This window comes from Argopecten irradians, chromosome 6 (genome assembly GCF_041381155.1).
Source record: "Argopecten irradians isolate NY chromosome 6, Ai_NY, whole genome shotgun sequence".
NCBI lineage: Eukaryota > Metazoa > Mollusca > Bivalvia > Pectinida > Pectinidae > Argopecten > Argopecten irradians.
In genome coordinates this window covers 13,880,654-13,901,788 of record NC_091139.1, presented here as the reverse complement: position 1 = coordinate 13,901,788, position 21,135 = coordinate 13,880,654, and the positions used below count along the sequence as shown (strand labels likewise).

Sequence of the window (21,135 nt, the reverse complement as noted above, 5' to 3'; positions counted from 1 at the left end):
AATACATAGCATATTTCTTTGCCATTTCTAGCATAATATATCAATAGATTATACAATATAAATTATAGGTAATCGACATGCAGTGATATTGATATTGGGTAAATGATGATTAGATTATTACTAATGCTAGTCAATAGTTGACCAATAAGACCCAGTCTTCGGAGAAAAAATCCATTATATAAATCTTATATTGGCTGGTTAATAGGCTCGTGAATCTATGTTCTATTTAAAGCTAAAGTTATTAGACGGCCTCCTATGTATGTTTGTGTTTCATTTGAGTCTGCAGTATAAAGTGTATTCCTGTTGTGTTCGTTTGTAAAAGTGGAACTATTGCTCTTTTTATAGTGCTATCTCACTGAAGCGTACCACTAAAGACTGAAAACAGCACACACACCCAGATCACATTAAATCGTGACTGAACATTTATATCAGTAAAAACAGAAAATTATACGATACTTAGTTTTATTATCAAACAATAAATACATCCATAATCATTATTTTAAGATCAGAATCGTGTGTATATACACGGAAAAGTTTTCAGTACCCAACACAAGAATATCAACACTTACTGATCACGATACAGAGCTAGCTGTTACAGACCTCAACATACCACAGAGGTCCATAACTCTGACTTTCTGATGTAGATTTGCCAAATTTGTGCAAGTACAGGTTAAAGTTAATGTTTCTTTTTGCATAATTTATCTTTTTTTTTAAAGAAATAAGATATTAATTCCTTCACTGTATGAACTTTTGATCATATTACCTTAACAAAGCAAGCAACGAAATAACAATACAAAACTTTAATCCTTGGTCATCATATATAGAAAAAAGTATGAGAAAAGGCAGTATAAAAGTAACAGAAATCATTTTAATAATAATAATATATCTTCATAATTAACAAATTATTTTACAACTTTGACAAGTTGTTTACACAAACAAACATAGAAGAACTGTAATACACTAGCAGCCTGTTATAAGCGTGACATTTCATGGTCAATTTTCAACATTTCTTTTGTTGTTGTTGAGAAATAGTGATATAGAAAAAGTAAATATAAGATTTAACACTCATTTACTACTGTATTCGTGCAGTTGTCAAACAGCAAGTGAACATAAAACAATTTTCAGTCTAATAGCACTTAATACCTAATAGTGAAAAGTTGAATAAACTAAAATGGTGGGCTGGTCATCATATTAGTTAATTTGATTTAGCATTCTACGAACGTTCAGGACATGCCAGGTTTTGGGAAATGGATGTTAATAGAAGTCAGAGTTATTAGAAACATCCATCGTAATAAGACCAACGACTGGAAAATTGTTTGAAATAAAGATCACATTGGAGACCATTAAAGTTTTAAAAACATCAATAAAAAATAAATATCAATTCAATGCAATCATTAACGATAATTATTTACAAGCTAAGAATATAATGTACAAGGTTTAGCACATAGATTAACGTTACGTGTGGAGAGTTATCTCCCATTATTAACATGGAGCTAGAGCCTTCAAAAATTATATAAATACTGTATTTAACTACAGGCTGTACTAAAAAGCATTAAAGACATATTTTTAAGTCTTCATATTTGAAAAATCCATAAAATTCAAACCAAAATGTAAGATGTGTTCCAAAGAATTGCAATACAAAGAATTAAATCTCGATTCCAGTAAACAGGGAATACCATTTTCTTTGGCATTTTCAATACACGATTTGTGAGTCAATCCATAGACCTATGAATGACTCCCATCTATGGACCTTAAGATGACCTTTGGGGACACGATATCCTTTCTGTATCAAAATTTGTCCATTACCTGGTACTCGTCTCTGCTGATCATGATATGGTAAACTTCTTTCTTTCAAATAATGCTCTCTTCCTTTCAACCTCTGATCGCTATCTTCCCATGCTCTTATTCTCTTTGTCTCTCCTAATGATGTGTGTTACAATGGAACTGCTGATTCTATTTAAGTTAATACTAAACTAAAAACAAATACAAATTAAACTAAAACTATACCGTCAAGGTATAAAAATGTGTTTTTCTTCCGTTTTCTCAACATACACAGTAGGCAAGCATGCAGACAGAACTTGAATATCTATCACATGAAACGGAACACATTTTTTCCCCTTTTGTCTTCTTGAAGGTTTTTTTTTTGTCTATCAGATGCATATAAAGATCTGTTGAACATTTCATGTTTATAGGATCACAGGAAAAAAACAAAAAAAATCACCAACACAGAATTATATCACATGAGATAGTGAATTAAACAATGTTGTATGAGGTTGTATAGAAGGAGACAAATGCAAATGTCCAATATCTGATCGATGATGTAAATCCTTGTGTTTGGTCCGTTAGCCAAGTCAACAAGGCTATGGTAATGACTCAATGAAAGCACCCCTCGGTCAGATATCGTCCACCAGGGCACAGAAACACATGATGATGTCACGTCATGATGCTGCCGTTTACACATCAGGGATGGAGTGGTCCATCAGTTTCTTGATTATGCTGTTTCCCATGCTGTCAAAGAAAAATAAGATTAATATCAAATCTGAAATATTACAAATCCTTCTCTATAGCCTACTTTAAATACAACCGAGATGTGTTCTGTCTGGTTAATATAAATACAATACCTGTTATAAATACAACAATTATTCTCATTTTACAATTTTTCATGAACAATTGTATAAGAAATGTTTGTCTGTATACAGATTATCTCCCTTAGAACAGGATTTCCAGAGAAATAATTGTGCGTATGATGGAACAAGATTCTTTCTTAAAGGTAATACCTAATAAAGTTTATTGTCTACAATAAAAAGAGGATCAGGATAAATCAGTAAATGATTATACATACCATTTCACAATGTGTTCGTAGAGGAAGGTTGGCATGATTGTTATGGTAACGGTTCTGCCAGCAGCATCAAAGATTTCTCCAACTTTATCATCCTGGAACAAAGACATGAATATGAAATATGAGGGAAAATGGACTGAAAAAAATAGATGTAATACAGGCAAACCTTATCAAGCTTATATTATACAGCAATTTAAAACATATCTTATTTCAGGAAGATATAAGTATGGAGAAATCGTGTTTTTGCAAAGTGAATGACCAGATATTTTTCATATATACTTGTATGTCCATATACTTCCACAGAGTATGACCAAATATGTACTAGAAGTGAAAAGTCATCTTAGGTTTTCTTATCTTTTATCTCTCACACGAATATATAAAGTCATCGAATAAAGGGGGATAATTTTTTTTTAGTCAAATCAACATTCTTAGAAACATCCGACATGGAATCTGTGTATACATATACCAACCTTGAGTCCCACTACATTCTGACCGTTGACCTCGATCAGATGGTGATCTATGAGTACACCGTTCCTTGCTGCAGATGAATCCTTCACAAGCGACTTAATCCTTCCATCCTTGAATACGAAACCAATGTATCCATTGCTGTCCTTCTGCATTGAAATGGTCCTCTCAAACGGTCTACAAATAACAACAAATAGAAATCAACTTCATTGAAATGGTCCTCTCAAATGGTCTACAGTCAACAATAAATAGAAATTAACTTCATTCTCACTTTCAAAAGGTTTGAAAAAGTGTTGTTTTTTTGTAAACTAGTATAGTCAGGTTTCAGATTAAGTAGTTTCACATAACATTTTTTTACTATACTTTACAATTACACAAGAGTAGGCAGGGATCAGGATCATGTATTATGATAGAAGTGAAACTAACAATAAGCTTTTTGTAAATTATATGAATTTCAATTAATCACAAAATGATAGTGTTTGGAAAATATAACAATTCAATAATGATAAATACAGTTCGTTATTACATACCTGTCTCTAACGGCGAACACGATTCTGTCAGGTGAGGCATTCTTAAGAACTTTGTGGGCCTTATCAGTATCCCATCCCGCTACATCCTGTTCATCAATCTGTAAGATCTGATCCCCAAACCGGAGCCCGGCCAGAGCCGCGGGACTATTGTCCTGTACTAATGCCACGAAGAGTCCCTGTAATTCACAAATATAAATACAGTTCTACGTACAAATCCTCTTAAACAGTAGCATCTTGTGAGTACTGAAATCTGTAACTTATTCAGTTGGGAAATTACAGGAATGCAAAGATACACAGACAAGTTATACTAAAAAAAAGTAACTTGATTAAGAGCTCGACTAAAATTCCTTTACTTGGAGTTTCCTCCCTTGAATAAAAAGAAAAACACAGCTCAGCAATCATTCTCTTTAGATTCTATGAAATTCTGAAATTTTCTTTTCTTGGTCATTCCTTTTTGTACTGTTTCCAAATTTTTTCTCCGACAACTTTACAAATTGTGTTTGTTTACCTTGTTGACGTGACGGAGTCGCAGACCGATCTTGTTGTCAGCGTCCTTACAAGCGATCACCTGTCGGATCCCCTGTTTTATCTCGGCACGCTGGAGCCCCTTGTTGTTCCCAGTAATAGGGGCTACCTGTGTCTGTCCAGTACCAGTCTGTCGGATGCCTACAGGCATAGGTTGCTGAAATACATACACACATACTCCTAAATGTGATAGTCAAAGGTATAGAAAAGCATATTAGTTGATATACCAGTAAGCATGTGTTACAGAGTGCATGATTTTACAAAGGGAAATTTTATCACATCACTGCCTCCGCTAGGGATCAACCTTAGGACCTCTGGCTAATACTCAAACCAAGCTATACAATCAACACAAAGTAGAGAGAAATATCACCAGGGTTACATATACCAGCTGTTAATGTCAACAAACGGTACTACACAAAAGTGATCTTTAGTCAGCTTTTTTTTTCTTTTGATATGACTGGATCCTAAAACAGATTTCTATGTTAATCTATATGTGGCTATGTCAAGTTTTGTATCAAGAAGATTTGGTACAAATTACAGTCAAACTTGTAGTCAAACTTGTCTATAAAGATCACCCAAGGGACGGAGGGGAAATAGAGTAAGCCAGTTGGTCTGTGCGTATAACAGGTTAAATTGTGTTGAAATTAGGCATTAGAAACCCTAGAAAAGTGGTCTTATTAAGCAGGTGATCTTTATACAGAGGTGGTTGCTAACGCAGGGGAAGTGTATTATTGTACTTAATGATATTTTCATGTAAACATGACAATATGGAGTTAATTTATTTTTTAACTCGTTCACCCCTAATGACACAATTAGGCTCTTTTAAATCAAAGACTAGACCAGTCCATTATGAATTTTCAGGGGCGAATGAGTGACATCTAGAGGATACCTACTTGTGGTACTACTTGGTACTGTTGGTATGTTTGGGGGGTAAGCTGCATGCCCATGTACTCGTCCTGTAGGGAGGGGTACATGCCCCCACTCGCCCCCTGTTGGGGGTACACCAGAGGGGGTTGCTGCTGTGGGTAGGCCTGCTGTGGCTGAGAGTGGCCCTGAATGGCCGCTTCGTGTTGCCTCTGTGCCTGTTAAAACAATAAACAAATATTTCATACAAGGACCGTTGAAAAAAAAATCTCAGCTCTCCTTAATACAACCAGCAAAACAGACATTTTCAATTATCTTCTAATACTGTAAAACACAGCTATCATGAATCTTTGCTGTCATATCCGTGAATTTGTTAGAACCATGTTTTACTAAAAATGAAACAAGAGGCCCAGAGGGCCTGTATCGCTCACCTGGTTTGTAATGCCAAGTAATATTCTGGATACAGGTTCATTGTTTATTTTCTGAAGAAATTTGAACATTTACCTCTAATTCCCCTATTGGGCTCCGCCCCTCCTGCCCCTGGGGGGTCAGAGCCAAAATTTATACAAGTTCTGTTCCCCTTCCCCAAAGAATGTTTGTGGTCAAATTTGGTTACAATCCATGCAGAATTCTATGACTAGTAGCGATTTATAGGATTTACCTTTATTTCCCCTATTGGGCCCCGCCCCTCCTGCCCCTGGGGGGTCAGAGCCAAAATTTATACAAGTTCTGTTCCCCTTCTCCTAAGGATGTTTGTGGCCAAATTTGGTCACAATCCATGCAAAACTCTAGGACAAGTAGTGATTTATAGGATTTACCTTTATTTCCCCTATTGGGTCCCGCCCCTCCTGCCCCCGGGGGTCAGAGTCAAAATTTATACAGGTTCTGTTCCCCTTCCCAAAGAATGTTTGTGGTCAAATTTGGTTACAATCCATGCAGAACTCTATGACTAGTAGTGATTTATAGGATTTACCTTTATTTCCCCTATTGGGCTCTGCCCCTCCTGCCCCCAGGGGCTCAGAGCCAAAATTTATACAAGTTCTGTTCCCCTTCTCCTAAGGATGTTTGTGGCCAAATTTGGTCACAATCCATGAAGAACTCTAGGACAAGTAGCGATTTATAGGATTTACCTTTATTTCCCCTATTAGGCCCCGCCCCTCCTGCCCCCGGAGGCTCAGAGCCAAAATTTATACAAGTTCTGTTCCCCTTCCCCCAAGGATGTTTGTGGCCAAATTTGGTTACAATCCATGCAGAACTCTATGACTAGTAGCGATTCATAGGATTTACCTTTATTTCCTATATTGGGCCCCGCCCCTCCTGCCCCCAGGGGGTCAGAGCCAAAATTTATACAAGTTCTGTTCCCCTTCTCCTAAGGATGTTTGTGGCCAAATTTGGTCGCAATCCATGCAGAACTCTAGGACAAGTAGCGATTTATAGGATTTACCTTTATTTCCTCTATTGGGCCCCGCCCCTCCTGCCCCCGGGGGCTCAGAGCCAAAATTTATACAAATTCTGTTCCCCTTCCCCCAGGATGCTTGTGGCCAAATTTGGTTACAATCCATGCAGAACTCTATGACTAGTAGCGATTTATAGGATTTACCTTTATTTCCCCTATTGGGCCCCGCCCCTCCTGCCCCCAGGGGCTCAGAGCCAAAATTTATACAAGTTCTGTTCCCCTTCCCCCAAGGATGTTTGTGGCCAAATTTGGTCACAATTCATGCAGAACTCTATGACTAGTAGCGATTTAAAGGAAATGTTGACGGACAGACAGACGGACGGACGGACGGACGGACGACGGACGACGGACGCCGCGCCATGGCATAAGCTCACCGGCCCTTCGGGCCAGGTGAGCTAAAAAAACAAGAGGCCCAGAGGGCCTGTATCGCTCACCTGGTTTGTAATGCCAAGTAATGTTCTGAATACAGGTTCATTGTTTCTTTTCTGAAGGAATTTTAATATTAACCACTAAATCCCCTATTGGGCCCCACCCCTCCCCGCCCCCAGGGGGTCAGAGCCAAAATTTATACAAGTTCTGTTCCCCTTCTTCCAAGGATGTTTATGGCCAAATTTGGTCACAATCCAAACAAAACTCTAGGACAAGAAGTGATTTATAGGATTTACCTCTATTTCCCCTATTGGGCCCCACCCGTCCTGCCCTCGGGGGGCCAGAGTCAAAATTTATACAAGTTCTGTTCCCCTTCCCCCAAGGATGTTTGTTGCCAAATTTGGTTACAAACCATGCAGAACTCTATGACTAGTAGTGATTTAAAGGATTTACCTCTATTTCCCCTATTGGGCCCCGCCCCTCCTGCCCCCTGCGGACCAGAGTCAAAATTTACACAAGTTCTGTTCCCCTTCCTCCAAGGATGTTTGTGGCAGAATTTGGTTACAATTCATGTAGAACTCTATTACAAGTAGCGATTTAAAGGATTTACCTCTATTTCCCCTATTGGGCCCCGCCCCTCCTGCCCCCGGGGGATCAGAGTCAAAATCTATACAAGTTCTGTTCCCCTTCCCCAAAGGATGTTTGTGGCCAAATTTTGTTACATTCCATTCAGAGCTCTATGACAAGAAGCGATTTAAAGGATTTACCTCTATTTCCCCTATTGGGCCCCGCCCCTCCTGCCCCCGGGGGACCAGAGCAAAAATCTATACAAGTTCTGTTCCCCTTCCCCCAAGGATGTTTGTGGCCAAATTTGGTTACAATTCATGTAGAACTCTATGACTAGTAGCGATTTAAAGGATTTACCTCTATTACCCCTATTGGGCCCCGCCCCTCCTGCCCCGGGGGGGTCAGAGCCAAAATTTATACAAGTTCTGTTCCCCCCCTTCCCCCAAGGATGTTTGTGGCCAAATTTAGTTACATTCCATTCAGAACTCTACGACAAGTAGCGTTTTTAAAGGATTTACCTCTATTTCCCCTATTGGGCCCCGCCCCTCCTGCCCCCGGGGGATCAGAGTCAAAATTTATACAAGTTCTGTTCCCCTTCCCCAAAGGATGTTTGTGGCCAAATTTAGTTACATTCCATTCAGAACTCTATGACTAGTAGCGATTTAAAGGATTTATCTCTATTTCCCCTATTGCACCCCGACCCTCCTGCCCCCGGGGGACCAGAGCAAAAATTTATACAAGTTCTTTTCCCCTTCCCCCAAGGATGTTTGTGGCTAATTTTGGTTACAATCCATGCAGAACTCTAGGACAAGTAGCGATTTAAAGGATTTACCTCTATTACCCCTATTGGGCCCCGCCCCTCCTGCCCCGGGGGGGGGGACAGAGCCAAAATTTATACAAGTTCTGTTTCCCCTTCCCCAAAGGATGTTTGTGGCCAAATTTGGTTACAATCCATGCAGAACTCTATGACTAGTAGCGATTTAAAGGAAATGTTGACGGACGGACGGACAACGGACGCTGCGCCATGACATAAGCTCACCGGCCCTTCGGGCCAGGTGAGCTAAAAAGGAAATATTTATGATTGTCTCGAAAATATCTGGGAGTTTGTATACCAGTACTGTAGTGCAGCCTGTGTATGGCAAAGTATTGCATTTTAAAATTACTTGCATTTTATGATGAAATATATGAAAGTATAAATATTCATGTCTTCAATAACAATAAAAAGTCACAGCTGTAACTGAATATTTCAGCACACATGAAGTATGCAAAATTAATTTGAATACCTGGGCCATGTTGTCGACCTTCATGTCTTCTAAAGTTGGGTACAGTGACATCTTGAAGTCTTGGTTGTGGGTTAAAGAATTACAAAATTCTGAAAATAAAACAAACTCATTTTAGACCTAAGTATTTTCAGCAATAATATATGAATATTTCAACCCAGAAATGCTAGAGATGTGCGAGAACAGCATTGTCTTCCTATGTGTATTGTGGCACAATCCTGTGACACAGTGACAATACGAACACTTTAATCACCTCAACATAAAACTTGTATTAGTAATGTTTAGGCCTCGTACGTATATTCGAGTACTGAGTGTGCATGACAGAGGATCATGAAATCCACATGACAAATTAACAACAAACATTATGATACACATACCAGCAATCAGAATACATGCCTCTAGGTGTAGTTTTGGTTAAATTGATGTGTCACATCCATATATGTATGAGTAACAAAAACGATGACTATGCTAAGCATGGCTGTTGTATATCAAGATTTAAAACTTTACCTAAGAAATTCAACATAGTCTGTTTATAATACAGATAGATGCTCACGGAAAAAATCCCTGTATACAACAGTCAGCTTAAAATCAAAATTATACCGTCTCTTTCCAGTATATATTTCCTAATGAAAATTTACAGCATTTGTCTACCCTAAAAAATGTTCCGTCATGTGATGGGTACCTGTATATAAATCGTCCTGTCATGGTCACAAGACCACATTGTATAGCAGACAGGGGAACACAAGCTGCATGACTATAGTGAATGTTTTGTTACCTGGACAATATGTATAAACGATCCCTAACGTTCTAGATATATCCTTATCATCAAATGAACTAAATGACCTCAATTATAGTGGGATATTCTAAATACATTTGTAGTGATAAATAACATGTATGTATTTCACATTGAAAAGCTTATAGGCAAGTAAGGCTTGATTTTTATTTAAACCAATTTCATTTTATATTTTTTGTGGTAAAGAGCAACAGAATTGTTTTTCAAAATCAGTTATCACCATGCTGAAATAATTAGAAAGAGATAAAGGTAAACAGCCGACCAATCCCTGACGCTACACTGCTATTGATAACCATTCATCTTTACGGAAAAATGCACAGGAAATAACTCATAAAAAGGAACTCACTTGAAAGGGGATAATAAGTACCGGTATGTCAGATAGTAAGAATTAATCATTAATCAAGTAATCTGATTTCAACTGGTTCTGCCCAGTTCAGTATTTTCAATGCTAATATTTTCATAAATACAAGTTAATATGTCCATTACAAATGAAACCTATCTGAATACAGTTTATGCAATAGATGTATCTGAATACAGTTTATGCAATAGATGTACCTGGTACATCAATTTTGAGATGCCAAATCGATAAGGGTAAAGTATGATCTATCGTCGATTATTTCCATCTTCCAGTGATTATGATGTTATATTTTGACGAGATTTATGTGATGTCACCAAGGTGAACTAATTGATGGTATATCATACGTGTCCTGTACCCAAATCGTTTTGGTATCTGGTTTCCCCCACCTCAGTTTACCGTACATAGGTTGTTCACTCTTTTATGCAATATTCCTCTGCCAACAGCTATAGATAGCTAATTACACACATAAGTAATTCTTGCACTGTTTATCCACACTTTCCTAACCTGTATTGCATGATACAGAGTTATCTCCCTTGCAGAAATGTATCAATTGTGACATCATTACTTTTAAAGATGAAAAATATGACGTTATACGCTCGCAAACACAATCAAAATCAATACCTAACTGTAAGGGCAGATAATTATGTAATGAGCAAAGGCCAAAATTAGCCATCATTCAGTCAGCAGATAAAACAAGGGGAAGTAACTCTGAGAATATAATCTTTGTATGGATTATATTGTAACAATGGTGAGAAAGTCTTTTAGGAGTTTGCTTCATAGATACAATTTATCCATGGTAAATTCTCCAGGCTTACAATGGTACCATACAAGTAGAAAACTCTGCTTGTATAATTATGCACTTTATTTGTGAATTAAACTCCAGATTAAAAAAATTAAGATTTTTGATTTTTTTTTTTTTTTACATATTGGTCAGTCAGGACATGACTCGGACCCATCATTAAGGGTGGTTAACGATTATCCCTTCATGACATACACCAGGTATGTAATATCTTAGTCATGTACTGGCCAAATAGTAGGGTGTACAATTATCTGGTGCAATATTGGTTTAGAGTTGCTCCCCTTTACAATTGCAATTTATTGATAAACCGATTTCTAACCCTACTAAACAGTCAAAATATAAAGCTCCACAAACCAAGTCAAAAAAAATAAAAAATACTTGGAAAGAGAATTCAAAGAAAAACTATCGACCTTGAGTTGGTACCCGACAACTACGGGTATGAATGACGTGGGATTCAAACTCAAAACCCAGAGGTGGAAGTCGAAGGCTAGTACAAATGTAGTATTGTAGATATTAGCATGTAATGCTGATACATACCACATCAATCATTAGTGGCCATCTATTCGACATATGACTGGTTACCATGGCTACATATTACATGTACCTACATCAAATGAGATTTTAGTTTATTTCTTAAAATCACAATATATAGGGACTGTCAGAAACTGTTAAACTGTGAATCTGTGTGATATACTATTATGAAAACATGGGGCTAAGTGATTAGTGAAGATTTACATCTATGCAATGTAATATTGTCTGGGTTTTCCAGGAAATCAAACATTATTTGCCTTTATTAGGTTCCTCACTTCCTGTTCTAACTAAAAAAATGTGTTTAGGGTAATTTGACAGAAAATGACAGACCATCGCGAACAATTTATACAATATTGGAGATGATATGTTGTCATTGAAATCACAAATGAAGTGACAACGAAATAGTATAAAATAAAATCCACATTCTTCACAGGTGTTTCACAATACACAACAGTTGTGTATTGGCCATGAGCCTTAATGTCGATGCGGCTTGCCGATCAACAAAATGTTTCAATAGTGACATACATATAAGTAATATACAATCCTGATATCAATGTTATGACTTACCAAAAATTTAAGTAGTGTGTTACCTCTGCAATCAGTTTGAGAATGCTCCTTTCAGGTGAAATCCTGTGTATTTCAGGATGTCTATCCCGTGTTCTGACGTCACAAGTCACGGGTTATTGACATATTTTTATGCTATTTTTAGTAACAAAATTGTGATTAGAAATGTGAGTCACACTGATAGGAAATCATTCATTATCACCAGAACTTATTACAAAATAATTATCTTAAGTTGTCATAATGAAACAGGAATAATAATTAATATTTAAATTTTATTTCATTTTTCAAACTCAAACCGGAAGTAAACCAAAAATGGGTATTGCCGAACATGGCCACCAAAACAGAGACAGAGGAGATAAAAATTGAGTACAACCGACAAAGAAGTAACAGTGACCCTCGGCCGAATCTGGATTCCTTCAAGTCTGTCGCGGCAGAAAAGGGTAAGTGTGAAAATGATCGTAAAACTTCAATATTTGATGTCACTACATATGTGCTTGACAAACCGGCAGCAGCAGATGAACATCTTTTCAAAATAAATTCGCGATATTTTTTGAGGTCGTAATGGATTCGATCAGCTGATCGAAAACCTCCATTGTGTTAAAACATAAATGGGTGAAATTTTTTATCTCATGAATTAGTTTTAATGCTTATGGAAAAACAGACATCTATGAATTATGGATTCACACCGGCCAAAAGTGCGCTATGTTAGGAAAGTCCACTTCCTGATTTTGATTCCCTCCCCTTATCTTGGAAGACCTTTGCATAAAGCATAGCCTGTTAACCTCATTTTCTGATAGATCAAGTCAACAATTTGCTGTCAGATAAATATGGTATGCTGTCAATACAGATCAGGATATACTAGTGATAGAAATACACAAGAACTAGAATATCAGTGCTGCAGTGATTTATATAGATTTCCAGCTGCCATTAGAAGAAAAACTGTTTCTCCATGATCATACCAATGCTACTTCCAATATACTCGATCACCAAACACGTATGTCATAATATATGACAATGGTCATAAATTGCTGCCCAAATCAATTCATTTACATTTCTTCCCATCATTTTTTTTATTCTTCCTTCAAACGATGAATATAGTTTCATGTTGGGTGAGTGCTATTCAATTTTAAATAAGCAGACGGTAACTTCCCAGTCGTTTTTTAAGGTTGCATATTCTACTGCGTGTCCAGATTTCCGAATCTCTGGAGCTTGGAACAATTATGTTGGTGTTTTGTTTATGTGAAAATAATGTGTTTCGTGAGATGCAAACAGTTATTTTTTCCTAAATCACTACTATTGGTTCTTCATGATTACTGGTTGGGTCCATATATAATAACATTAACTAAACAGTGAATGAAAGAATTCCATAGTAAGTTTCAGGGCCTCCCCTTTTTATCATAAACTCACATTTTGACTTTTTGTCAATTAAGGTACACATTCTGGATATATGCTTTTTGTGTTATCGCAACCTTGAATTTTCACATATGTTACTGTTTTTATAAAGTATAGATATTTATGAATGCATTGCATCAGTTTTACTATTAGATATTCTTTCTTTTATTTCACTCAAATTAAAGAATTAAGAGGAACCAAGCATTATTGGTATCCACCACACAAAAATAGTTTTATAATTGCATATAGCCTATTCAAATTCGGCTACCTATGACCGAAGGCATAAAGTTGTCAATTCTTGATGCATACCCTGTTAGTCGTCTGTAAGAAAGAAGAAGACGAAGACTTGCGGGATTAATCAATTATTTTCATAGGCTGTATATAAAGTCATAATCATGATATTGAAATACTAGAAGAACAGGGAAAATGCACATTCCTGTTGAGTGCTCCAGCCAGGAATCGAATCCAGGTCTCTGGCTTTGAAATCTATGATTATATACCGACTGAGCCAAAGAAGAGACTGTATTTAACACTATGTACAAACCACACCGACCAACTCCTTTTACAATTCATTTAAGTTAAAACAATATAACTCAGTATCTGTAGGTTATAGATCCAACCATGTTATCATCCTCACATGTATGTTTACCAATATAGAAGATAACATGTATACTTCATACTACTAACAATAGGTCATTCATATCACAATGTGTATTTATCACATAACAATGGATGTGTACATGTTAATTTGATTTGTCTGTTTCCTGTGTGATATGCTGATTGAAGTGACTGCTAACGGAAACATGTATACCCGGTACATGTCCTTATACGAAGAGTAATTATGATGTATACCTTATAGTATTTCACTACAAAATTTTGACTTCTGTCTTTGTTGTATGGTGGAGATACAACGCAACATGTTTAATACCTTTGTCAATAACTCAGGAATAATGATAATGAAATAACACATCCTTAACTTCCTTTTTAAATAGGGTTTAAAAGGATCAGGTTATTATATACTCATGATAAAAACAGATTACAGTTTATTCACCACAAAAAATATAACATAATAGTGTATTGAAGTGATGAAAGCATTCTTAAGTTTTTATTCATCGCAAAAACACAAAACCCTTTTCATGAATTATATAAAATAAGGTTGATAATATCAGCCCAATGGACTTGCCTGTTTTCAAAGAAAACAGGACTGGACAAGGGAAGTAACTCTGTTAATCTTATCAATGTACATAACTATTTATGATGATTTTAATTAGTATTTAAAATGAAATATCCCCAATTTTTGCTGGGGTCTAAATTATAGTACTGAGGTCTGAAGTGCTGGGGCTTAAAATGGGCACTTTTATGAATTCCAAACCCAATAACAACAAACTACCAAACTTTAATTCACAAAATGAGGTGTAATAAAAAGCCCTTTCTCTGTCAAAAAAAGTATGGATTTGTAAAACTAATGCAAAACTATTTAAGAATTTCTTCAATTTGTAACATAATTGCCAAAATAGACGTATGTAATTGCTATTTCATTGAATTTTGATCATATCATTACAGAAAACAGTAAAATAAGAAATATTTTAAAATGTCATAATTAATATGAATAATCATTGAGAGACATACTTATGTACCTATATAAAAGTATTGGGAATATGTTTGTGAAGATAAAAATAATTTTAATTATTCTGTGTTAGTCTGGGTGATGTGATGGAGTATCGTCATTGTGATGAGTAGTAATTGTCCAGACAGAACGCCCACGTCTGTGTATATACTTTAGATAAGGCTTTATAACGAATACTGAATTCCTGCACGGTACACTTGATGCAGGTGTGACATAATACAGTACTATTATTAGAATCTATTACCTTCACTGAAACATTTTAATATCAGGTCTGGCTTGGGTACTTTAACATTTGTGTCTATAAATGCTATTCACTGTACGTAGATGCAATGTTGGATTTACCAGTTGTTAACTCAGTGTCAAAGTTGTGACTTTCTTCAATGTTGTGCAATTTGAAATTGATCACCGTCTAATAGGGTGAATGGTTATAGATGTATGCTGTGTATCTACATAATCCTTCCCAAACACATCAGTCTGATATGGATTATGTATACATAGTAGCCAAAGATAAGGGTTTGGACAGGTACATTTTATTTCTTCTGCACAGGTAAGAAAACTTAGTTAAATATAGCAGTATGTACGTCATTGGGTGTGACTATAGGGCCAAGAAGTAATTCTAACAGGGTGGACAAATATATTGTTGAATATGTATACGTACAGATTCTATGATGTATGATAAATAATTTACGATATGGAATATGAACATAGAGATGTTGTACTACATTATATTGAGTATTTATTATTCATCTAATTGTGTACTACATAAGTAAATTTTTCATTTTTGCTAAATGTTCATCTTTTGATTACTTTCTTTGTTTATACCATTTTTATTGTTGAATGAACCAATCAAATACATATGCATTTTTTGTTCTGGTCTTTTAGGACAAAAATACTCAAACTATATATAGGCACAATACAAAATGTACCCAATTTGAAAGGAGATATATGTGGAATATAGTAAAGTGTTGGGGGTGGGGGGGGGGGGGAGAGTGTTGTTCTGAGTCAACAGTAATGGCTTTTGGTGTAGCCGACATACTTGTCATCATTAGTTATTTCTAATGTCTATCAGAATTAAACATGAAAAATAGACAGTATAAAGTGTCGATGCTTATAGTGTAACAGAGATAAGCTGTATGATTTGAAGAACATGTTTACAATGTGAGACAACATAATGTCAGACAATATATTATGCTTTTATTCATACTAACTATAATGATAATGAAATGTGTTTTATACAATAGAATAAAGATAATTATAGATAAATGTACGTACTGATTACCAGATCATGACCTCTATATATATAGCTTATATTTACATATTATGCTACAATTGGTTGCTTTCTGTTTTCTATTTCATCGTCGCCTGTAGATGGGTAAGTGCCGTACATTGTAGCGCATGCTTTTGTTTGTTTAGAACATTTAGTCGTTGTCCAAGTTTACATGTCGGTTTATACCTGTGTGTCCAATAAACTGTCAATTTATTACCAGATATAATAACTAGTGCATTAGTGCATTCAGAAGACGGATTTTTAGCAATGTATAAGCTTAAGGCAATACCCCAAATCATATTTGACAATCAAATACTTTGAAATTTATAAATGAAAACGTGAAAGATTAATCTTTAGTGCTAAACTGTAGTAGAGATTAGTTTATAATTGCAAGTCCTAGTTTTACTGTCTAGATTTTATTGCCCACTTTGATAAACTTAAATAAGGTAAGCTAGAAATATTGATAATTTGTTACAAAGATCTGTACAAAGCAGTAATTCGCATGATTGTTTATACATATACAAAGGTATTCTGAGTTTGTATATTACAGAATTACCTCCCTTACAGATAGGTATCCATTGGGATGTCATTGTTTTATGATCAAATCTTGTAACATTTTCTCAAAAAGTATGACTTGCTTGCGGCTCATAATACGATCACAAACACATGACATCAGAATCAATACCTACCTGTAAGGGAGTTAACTCTGTATTGTTTAAGAACAGAATATGTTTATATTGTTAATTTTGTTTCGTGCATGAATAATTATAGAGCATACAAAATATATGGTTTTAGGGATAATGAAAAGAAAGTAATAGGTGTACATACATATTGTTCAGTTTGTTTCAATATTGCACATGCACATATACCTGTTAATTTAACACGTAACATCTACATGTATTTTTTTTTTTACTTTCTCTAATATTCATTAATAACATAATCAAGTGTTTATCATATATATATTTGTATTTTAAGTAACATTGTAACATATATGTATATAATTAAGTCAATGATAAAACTGTAATCTCAATCACACCATTACACATACATATATAATTTTATCAGGGATTTGGGTTTTCTGCACATCAATTTCTTCTTAAGAATTTTATATCAATTGCAAGTTTTATATAGAAATAATCAAAGAAGGAAAAACAATTAATGATTGCATTGTCAACTTCAAATGGCAATATGCTAATTAAGTCCTCCCTTCAAAGAGGGAAATTGGGAATATCCTTGTTTTCCTACCCTCATGATATATAAGACAGTCCTTTCATTTTCCCACTTAAAAAAATCACCTTGACTGCTTTGAACTATTTGCTTCAACATTTCAAATTTATAGTTCAAAAAATATATTCAAGTATTGAGACAGAAATTAGGAGTCATGGTACAATTAGTGAAATTCAAATTAAATTTCCAGCCTTAATATGTTCGAATATGCTCAAATGTCTAAATTAAAACACAGTAAAAATAAGATATTAAATGTATAGACCTTGAAAGAAATAAAACAGTCCTATTTTGTTGGTGATATTGTCAGTTCTATGTGTTGAAATGTTATCAAATTACAGTATGCTTTCATATTGCGTTAATTTGCATATTTGATTTGTGTTCCAATATTTGATTGATTAAACTATTATTTCTGTGATAGATATATGACCAAAGATATATATATATATCAAATGCATTCATGAAAGTAATTGGACTACATAAATCTAGGTGTTAAATAAAATCAATGTGTCCATTAAATCGTGGTAAAGCTGTAAAGGGACACAACTCCTGCAGCCTTATCTGACATGCTGTATGGCGCCCCATGTCACTGGTGTATAGTGAGGCACAGTGTTGTATAAAAGTTTTATATGTAATGACAGTTACTACTGCTATTTATTATGCTAAACAAAATGGCATAGTAGAAATTTTTTGTTTTTATATGCAATATTTTTAAACCTATACTAACTGCTATTTACATGTATTGTATTTTGTTTAAGAAGAAATGAATTCAGTCTTGACTACTAGGAGATTAAATGAGTTTATTCTTTATATCCATCTTAGATGCAAGATAAAAAGTCCAGGAGATTATTGTATACGTATTTACTTTTATCACACATTTCCCCTCAATTGCATCAAACGGACTAGTACTGTTCCCAAAATTGTGAAAAATAGTTTCTAAACATTTTCTTCAAGTTTGAAAATATGGTTAATGTAATGATACTGTTATAGAACCAGTGAACATTTGATGTGTGATGTTTTGATGATTATGGCTAGTACAAAGTGTACTTGGTCACTTTCATTAGACAAAGAACCATTTACAGACAAATGATAATTTGTCTGAAGTTGTGAAAAATAGCTTTGGATATAGTCCAACAACAATTATACATAAGAAAAACTCAAAATTGGTGATTGAATGTTCATGAAGCAAGAAGATGGGGGTTCGTTGGGGAGGGTTGAAATCAAACAAATTTTTTATTAATATCCATTATGTGTTATGTTCTCTTTCCCGAATAGCACATTTATATGTTATAATCTACATATTATCAAAATGAGGACATGGATGTGGTGCAGTGCTGTAAGCCGCAGGTATATGTTTGGCTAGGTGATTGGGACGATAGATCGTGAGTTCACGGCCCGGATAGGGCACGAGTCATCAATTTGCTTTCCTTTGTCATTTGTATTTCTGAAATATCATCATATATCTACATATGATTATAAATATGTCATGTATAATTACCATGTATTTGTGTATTATCAGGTATAGAGAACCATAAAAGGCAAGTGATGTCCTAGGTTATATAATTATTATACACGATTGGTAAATATACTGACTGGTGTATATAACTATATACAAAGACTTCCTGATCACATGTGTATACACACAGGTTAGTCATAGACATTGTATCCTAAAGTGTTTTACAATTGTATTGTTATACACATTAATTTCCTTAAACTTAAGTAATCATATGTATGTGCATGCATACAAAAGATAATTTTTAGCCAATTGTAAAAACTTTAAAATATGGTATAAACAGTTCAATATTCAACAGATTTGTAGAGGTAATTTTGATATCAGTTAATTGTAACTATAAAGTGTCAATATGACGTCAGTTTATTATGAAGTTTTGAAAAATTCATTTTTGACTGAACGGGTACAGTGTACTTCTATAGACAGTGCTGTTTGTAGGGATGACCTATATATTAATGTGGTCATAAAAATTTCATTCCTGAAATATTAAGTATTAATAAATAAATCATATGTACTCCTATGGCTATATTACAAAATTTTGTTTCGATAAAAATTTCATTCTTTTCCAAACTGCCTTTCTCAAAGAAATGCATGATATGAGAGAATTTTTCAGTTTGAAGACAAAACCTCAATCTAACCAGCTATACAGTATATTAAGTGAAAAGTTTTTTTTCGCTGATGTCAAACATCTTGCACTATATATATGAGAGAAATACTGAAAGATCGGTTTGTCTTGTTAGGGTTATACTGACACTTTATACATTAATTGTTTATATTACAAAGTATTTTTATACCTGATGATGATTAATAAAAGGAGTCACCCTCTAGCTCCTCATTGTTGGTATATTAACTGTAAACTTGTTATAAAGCCACAAATTTCTTTTAGAACATTTCTAATTCTAACCATTATAGCCACTTACCCATTCTGAATGATATAACTAAGTTTATACACGGGTATAATTCAATTATCTGTGCCTTAAGTAAGGTATTACACTTTATCATAAAGCTGTATACACGACAGGGAACTATATATTAAGAATAATTACCAACTACATTTAATAATATAACACACACTACTTAATGTGATGTCGACCCTGGCTGTTAATAGGCAATTTACTACCAAACAAGCTAAATTATAAGTCAGACCTAATTTATCCAGTTAAAAACTAAAACTATTTCTTTTTGTTAGACATTATTGAGGAACTCATTAAAGGTCTAAATAGATAGACACCATTGTAAAGTTAGAAGCTCTTTTATATACAGAGGGTTAGAAGCATTATTATACAGATCGCAAATGTTGAATTTTCTTAATGACAATATGTCATACCAAAATGTTCTAAACTATTTTGTAAGCAATCATTGAAGAACTTAAAATAGAATATTCAGCTAGATGTTATCTTTAATATTTGAGTTAGCAGTATGATGATACAGATGACTGTAATGTTCAGATGGGGTTGTGGTGGCAAAGTGGTGAAGATGTTCCAACATTAATGAACACAAGCCCTCCATCTTTGGGTCATGGGTTTGAATCCTTTAAGTGTGACCGCCTTGCCAGATACTGATCACGTGGTTGATGGTTTTTCTCTAGGTACTCCGGTTTTCCTCCATCTGTTAAACCTGCCATACATCCTTATATTACTCTGGCTGTTAAATAGGAGGTAGAACCATACCAATGTTAGAGTTTTATGACTATGATTACACATGTGGTAGTGTAAGAGATAGCTGTTACAGACACACAGGGGAGGAGGTGTTAGGAGGGAGAGACAGATAAATGTGTGGAGAAAGCACACTTACCAGGCTAGGGCTGATGTACTGGTACAAATAGGATGAGATATGGCACACAAATGAATTGCCAGACTGTCTGCCAGTGAAGGAGAAATTTCAGCTGAGTTAAAATCAATGTCTGTATGATCTTCCCTAACACATATGTGTCCTGATGAGCCCCAGGGTAACTGCCTCTTGTCTCTACTACAGGTGTACACTGTGGCCTACTTATACCATCACACACAATATAGATAGACTGTATACCTGTTTGTAAGTGGCCACACTTCATTTACACTTCAGGTCACATGGTTTGTGGCTGTAGACTCATCTGCTCTTGTTGGTCATTGTAGTTGTGGTCTTTAGGTGTAGGCTGCAAACCTCTCTGTAGACCTTGTGGAGTTATCTAGATTC

General features: G+C 35.1%; 2 protein-coding genes across 4 annotated transcripts in view; one reads left to right on the top strand and one right to left on the bottom strand.

The window, feature by feature from the left end:
* Positions 1 to 445: 445 nt before the first annotated feature.
* LOC138325062 (syntenin-1-like) lies at positions 446 to 21,124 on the bottom strand. Of its 3 annotated transcripts, none has more exons than XM_069270438.1 (8): positions 20,989 to 21,124; positions 8,899 to 8,987; positions 5,253 to 5,441; positions 4,343 to 4,516; positions 3,835 to 4,010; positions 3,310 to 3,481; positions 2,843 to 2,934; positions 446 to 2,508 (listed from the first exon to the last, which is right to left on the bottom strand). In XM_069270438.1, the coding sequence occupies exons 1-8, from the start codon at positions 21,011 to 21,013 to the stop codon at positions 2,454 to 2,456; spliced, it is 972 nt and encodes a 323-aa protein (XP_069126539.1). In that variant the 5' UTR covers positions 21,014 to 21,124; the 3' UTR covers positions 446 to 2,453. The 3 variants fall into 3 exon arrangements, with proteins under 3 accessions (XP_069126539.1, XP_069126541.1, XP_069126540.1); XM_069270440.1 differs by lacking the exon at positions 20,989 to 21,124 and adding an exon at positions 20,755 to 20,943; XM_069270439.1 differs by lacking the exon at positions 20,989 to 21,124 and adding an exon at positions 11,944 to 12,088.
* Positions 12,222 to 21,135, top strand: part of LOC138325061 (phosphatase and actin regulator 1-like) — a 56,746-nt gene continuing 47,832 nt past the window's right edge. The window contains exon 1 of the mRNA XM_069270434.1: positions 12,222 to 12,380. Within this exon, the coding sequence (XP_069126535.1) occupies positions 12,269 to 12,380 (112 nt within the window). The 5' untranslated portion in view covers positions 12,222 to 12,268. The remainder of the gene's footprint in view (positions 12,381 to 21,135) is intronic.

Bases quoted from the DNA above. Each gene is read 5' to 3' on its own strand.
- LOC138325062 (XM_069270438.1), bottom strand. From the start codon at position 21,013: ATGAAGTGTGGCCACTTACAAACAG. The intron at 5,442-8,898 runs GTATTCAAATTA...TTGTTTTAACAG, and splicing joins AGGTCGACAACATGGCCCAG to GCACAGAGGCAACACGAAGC. The intron at 4,517-5,252 runs GTAGGTATCCTC...TATGTATTTCAG, and splicing joins AGTACCAAGTAGTACCACAA to CAACCTATGCCTGTAGGCAT.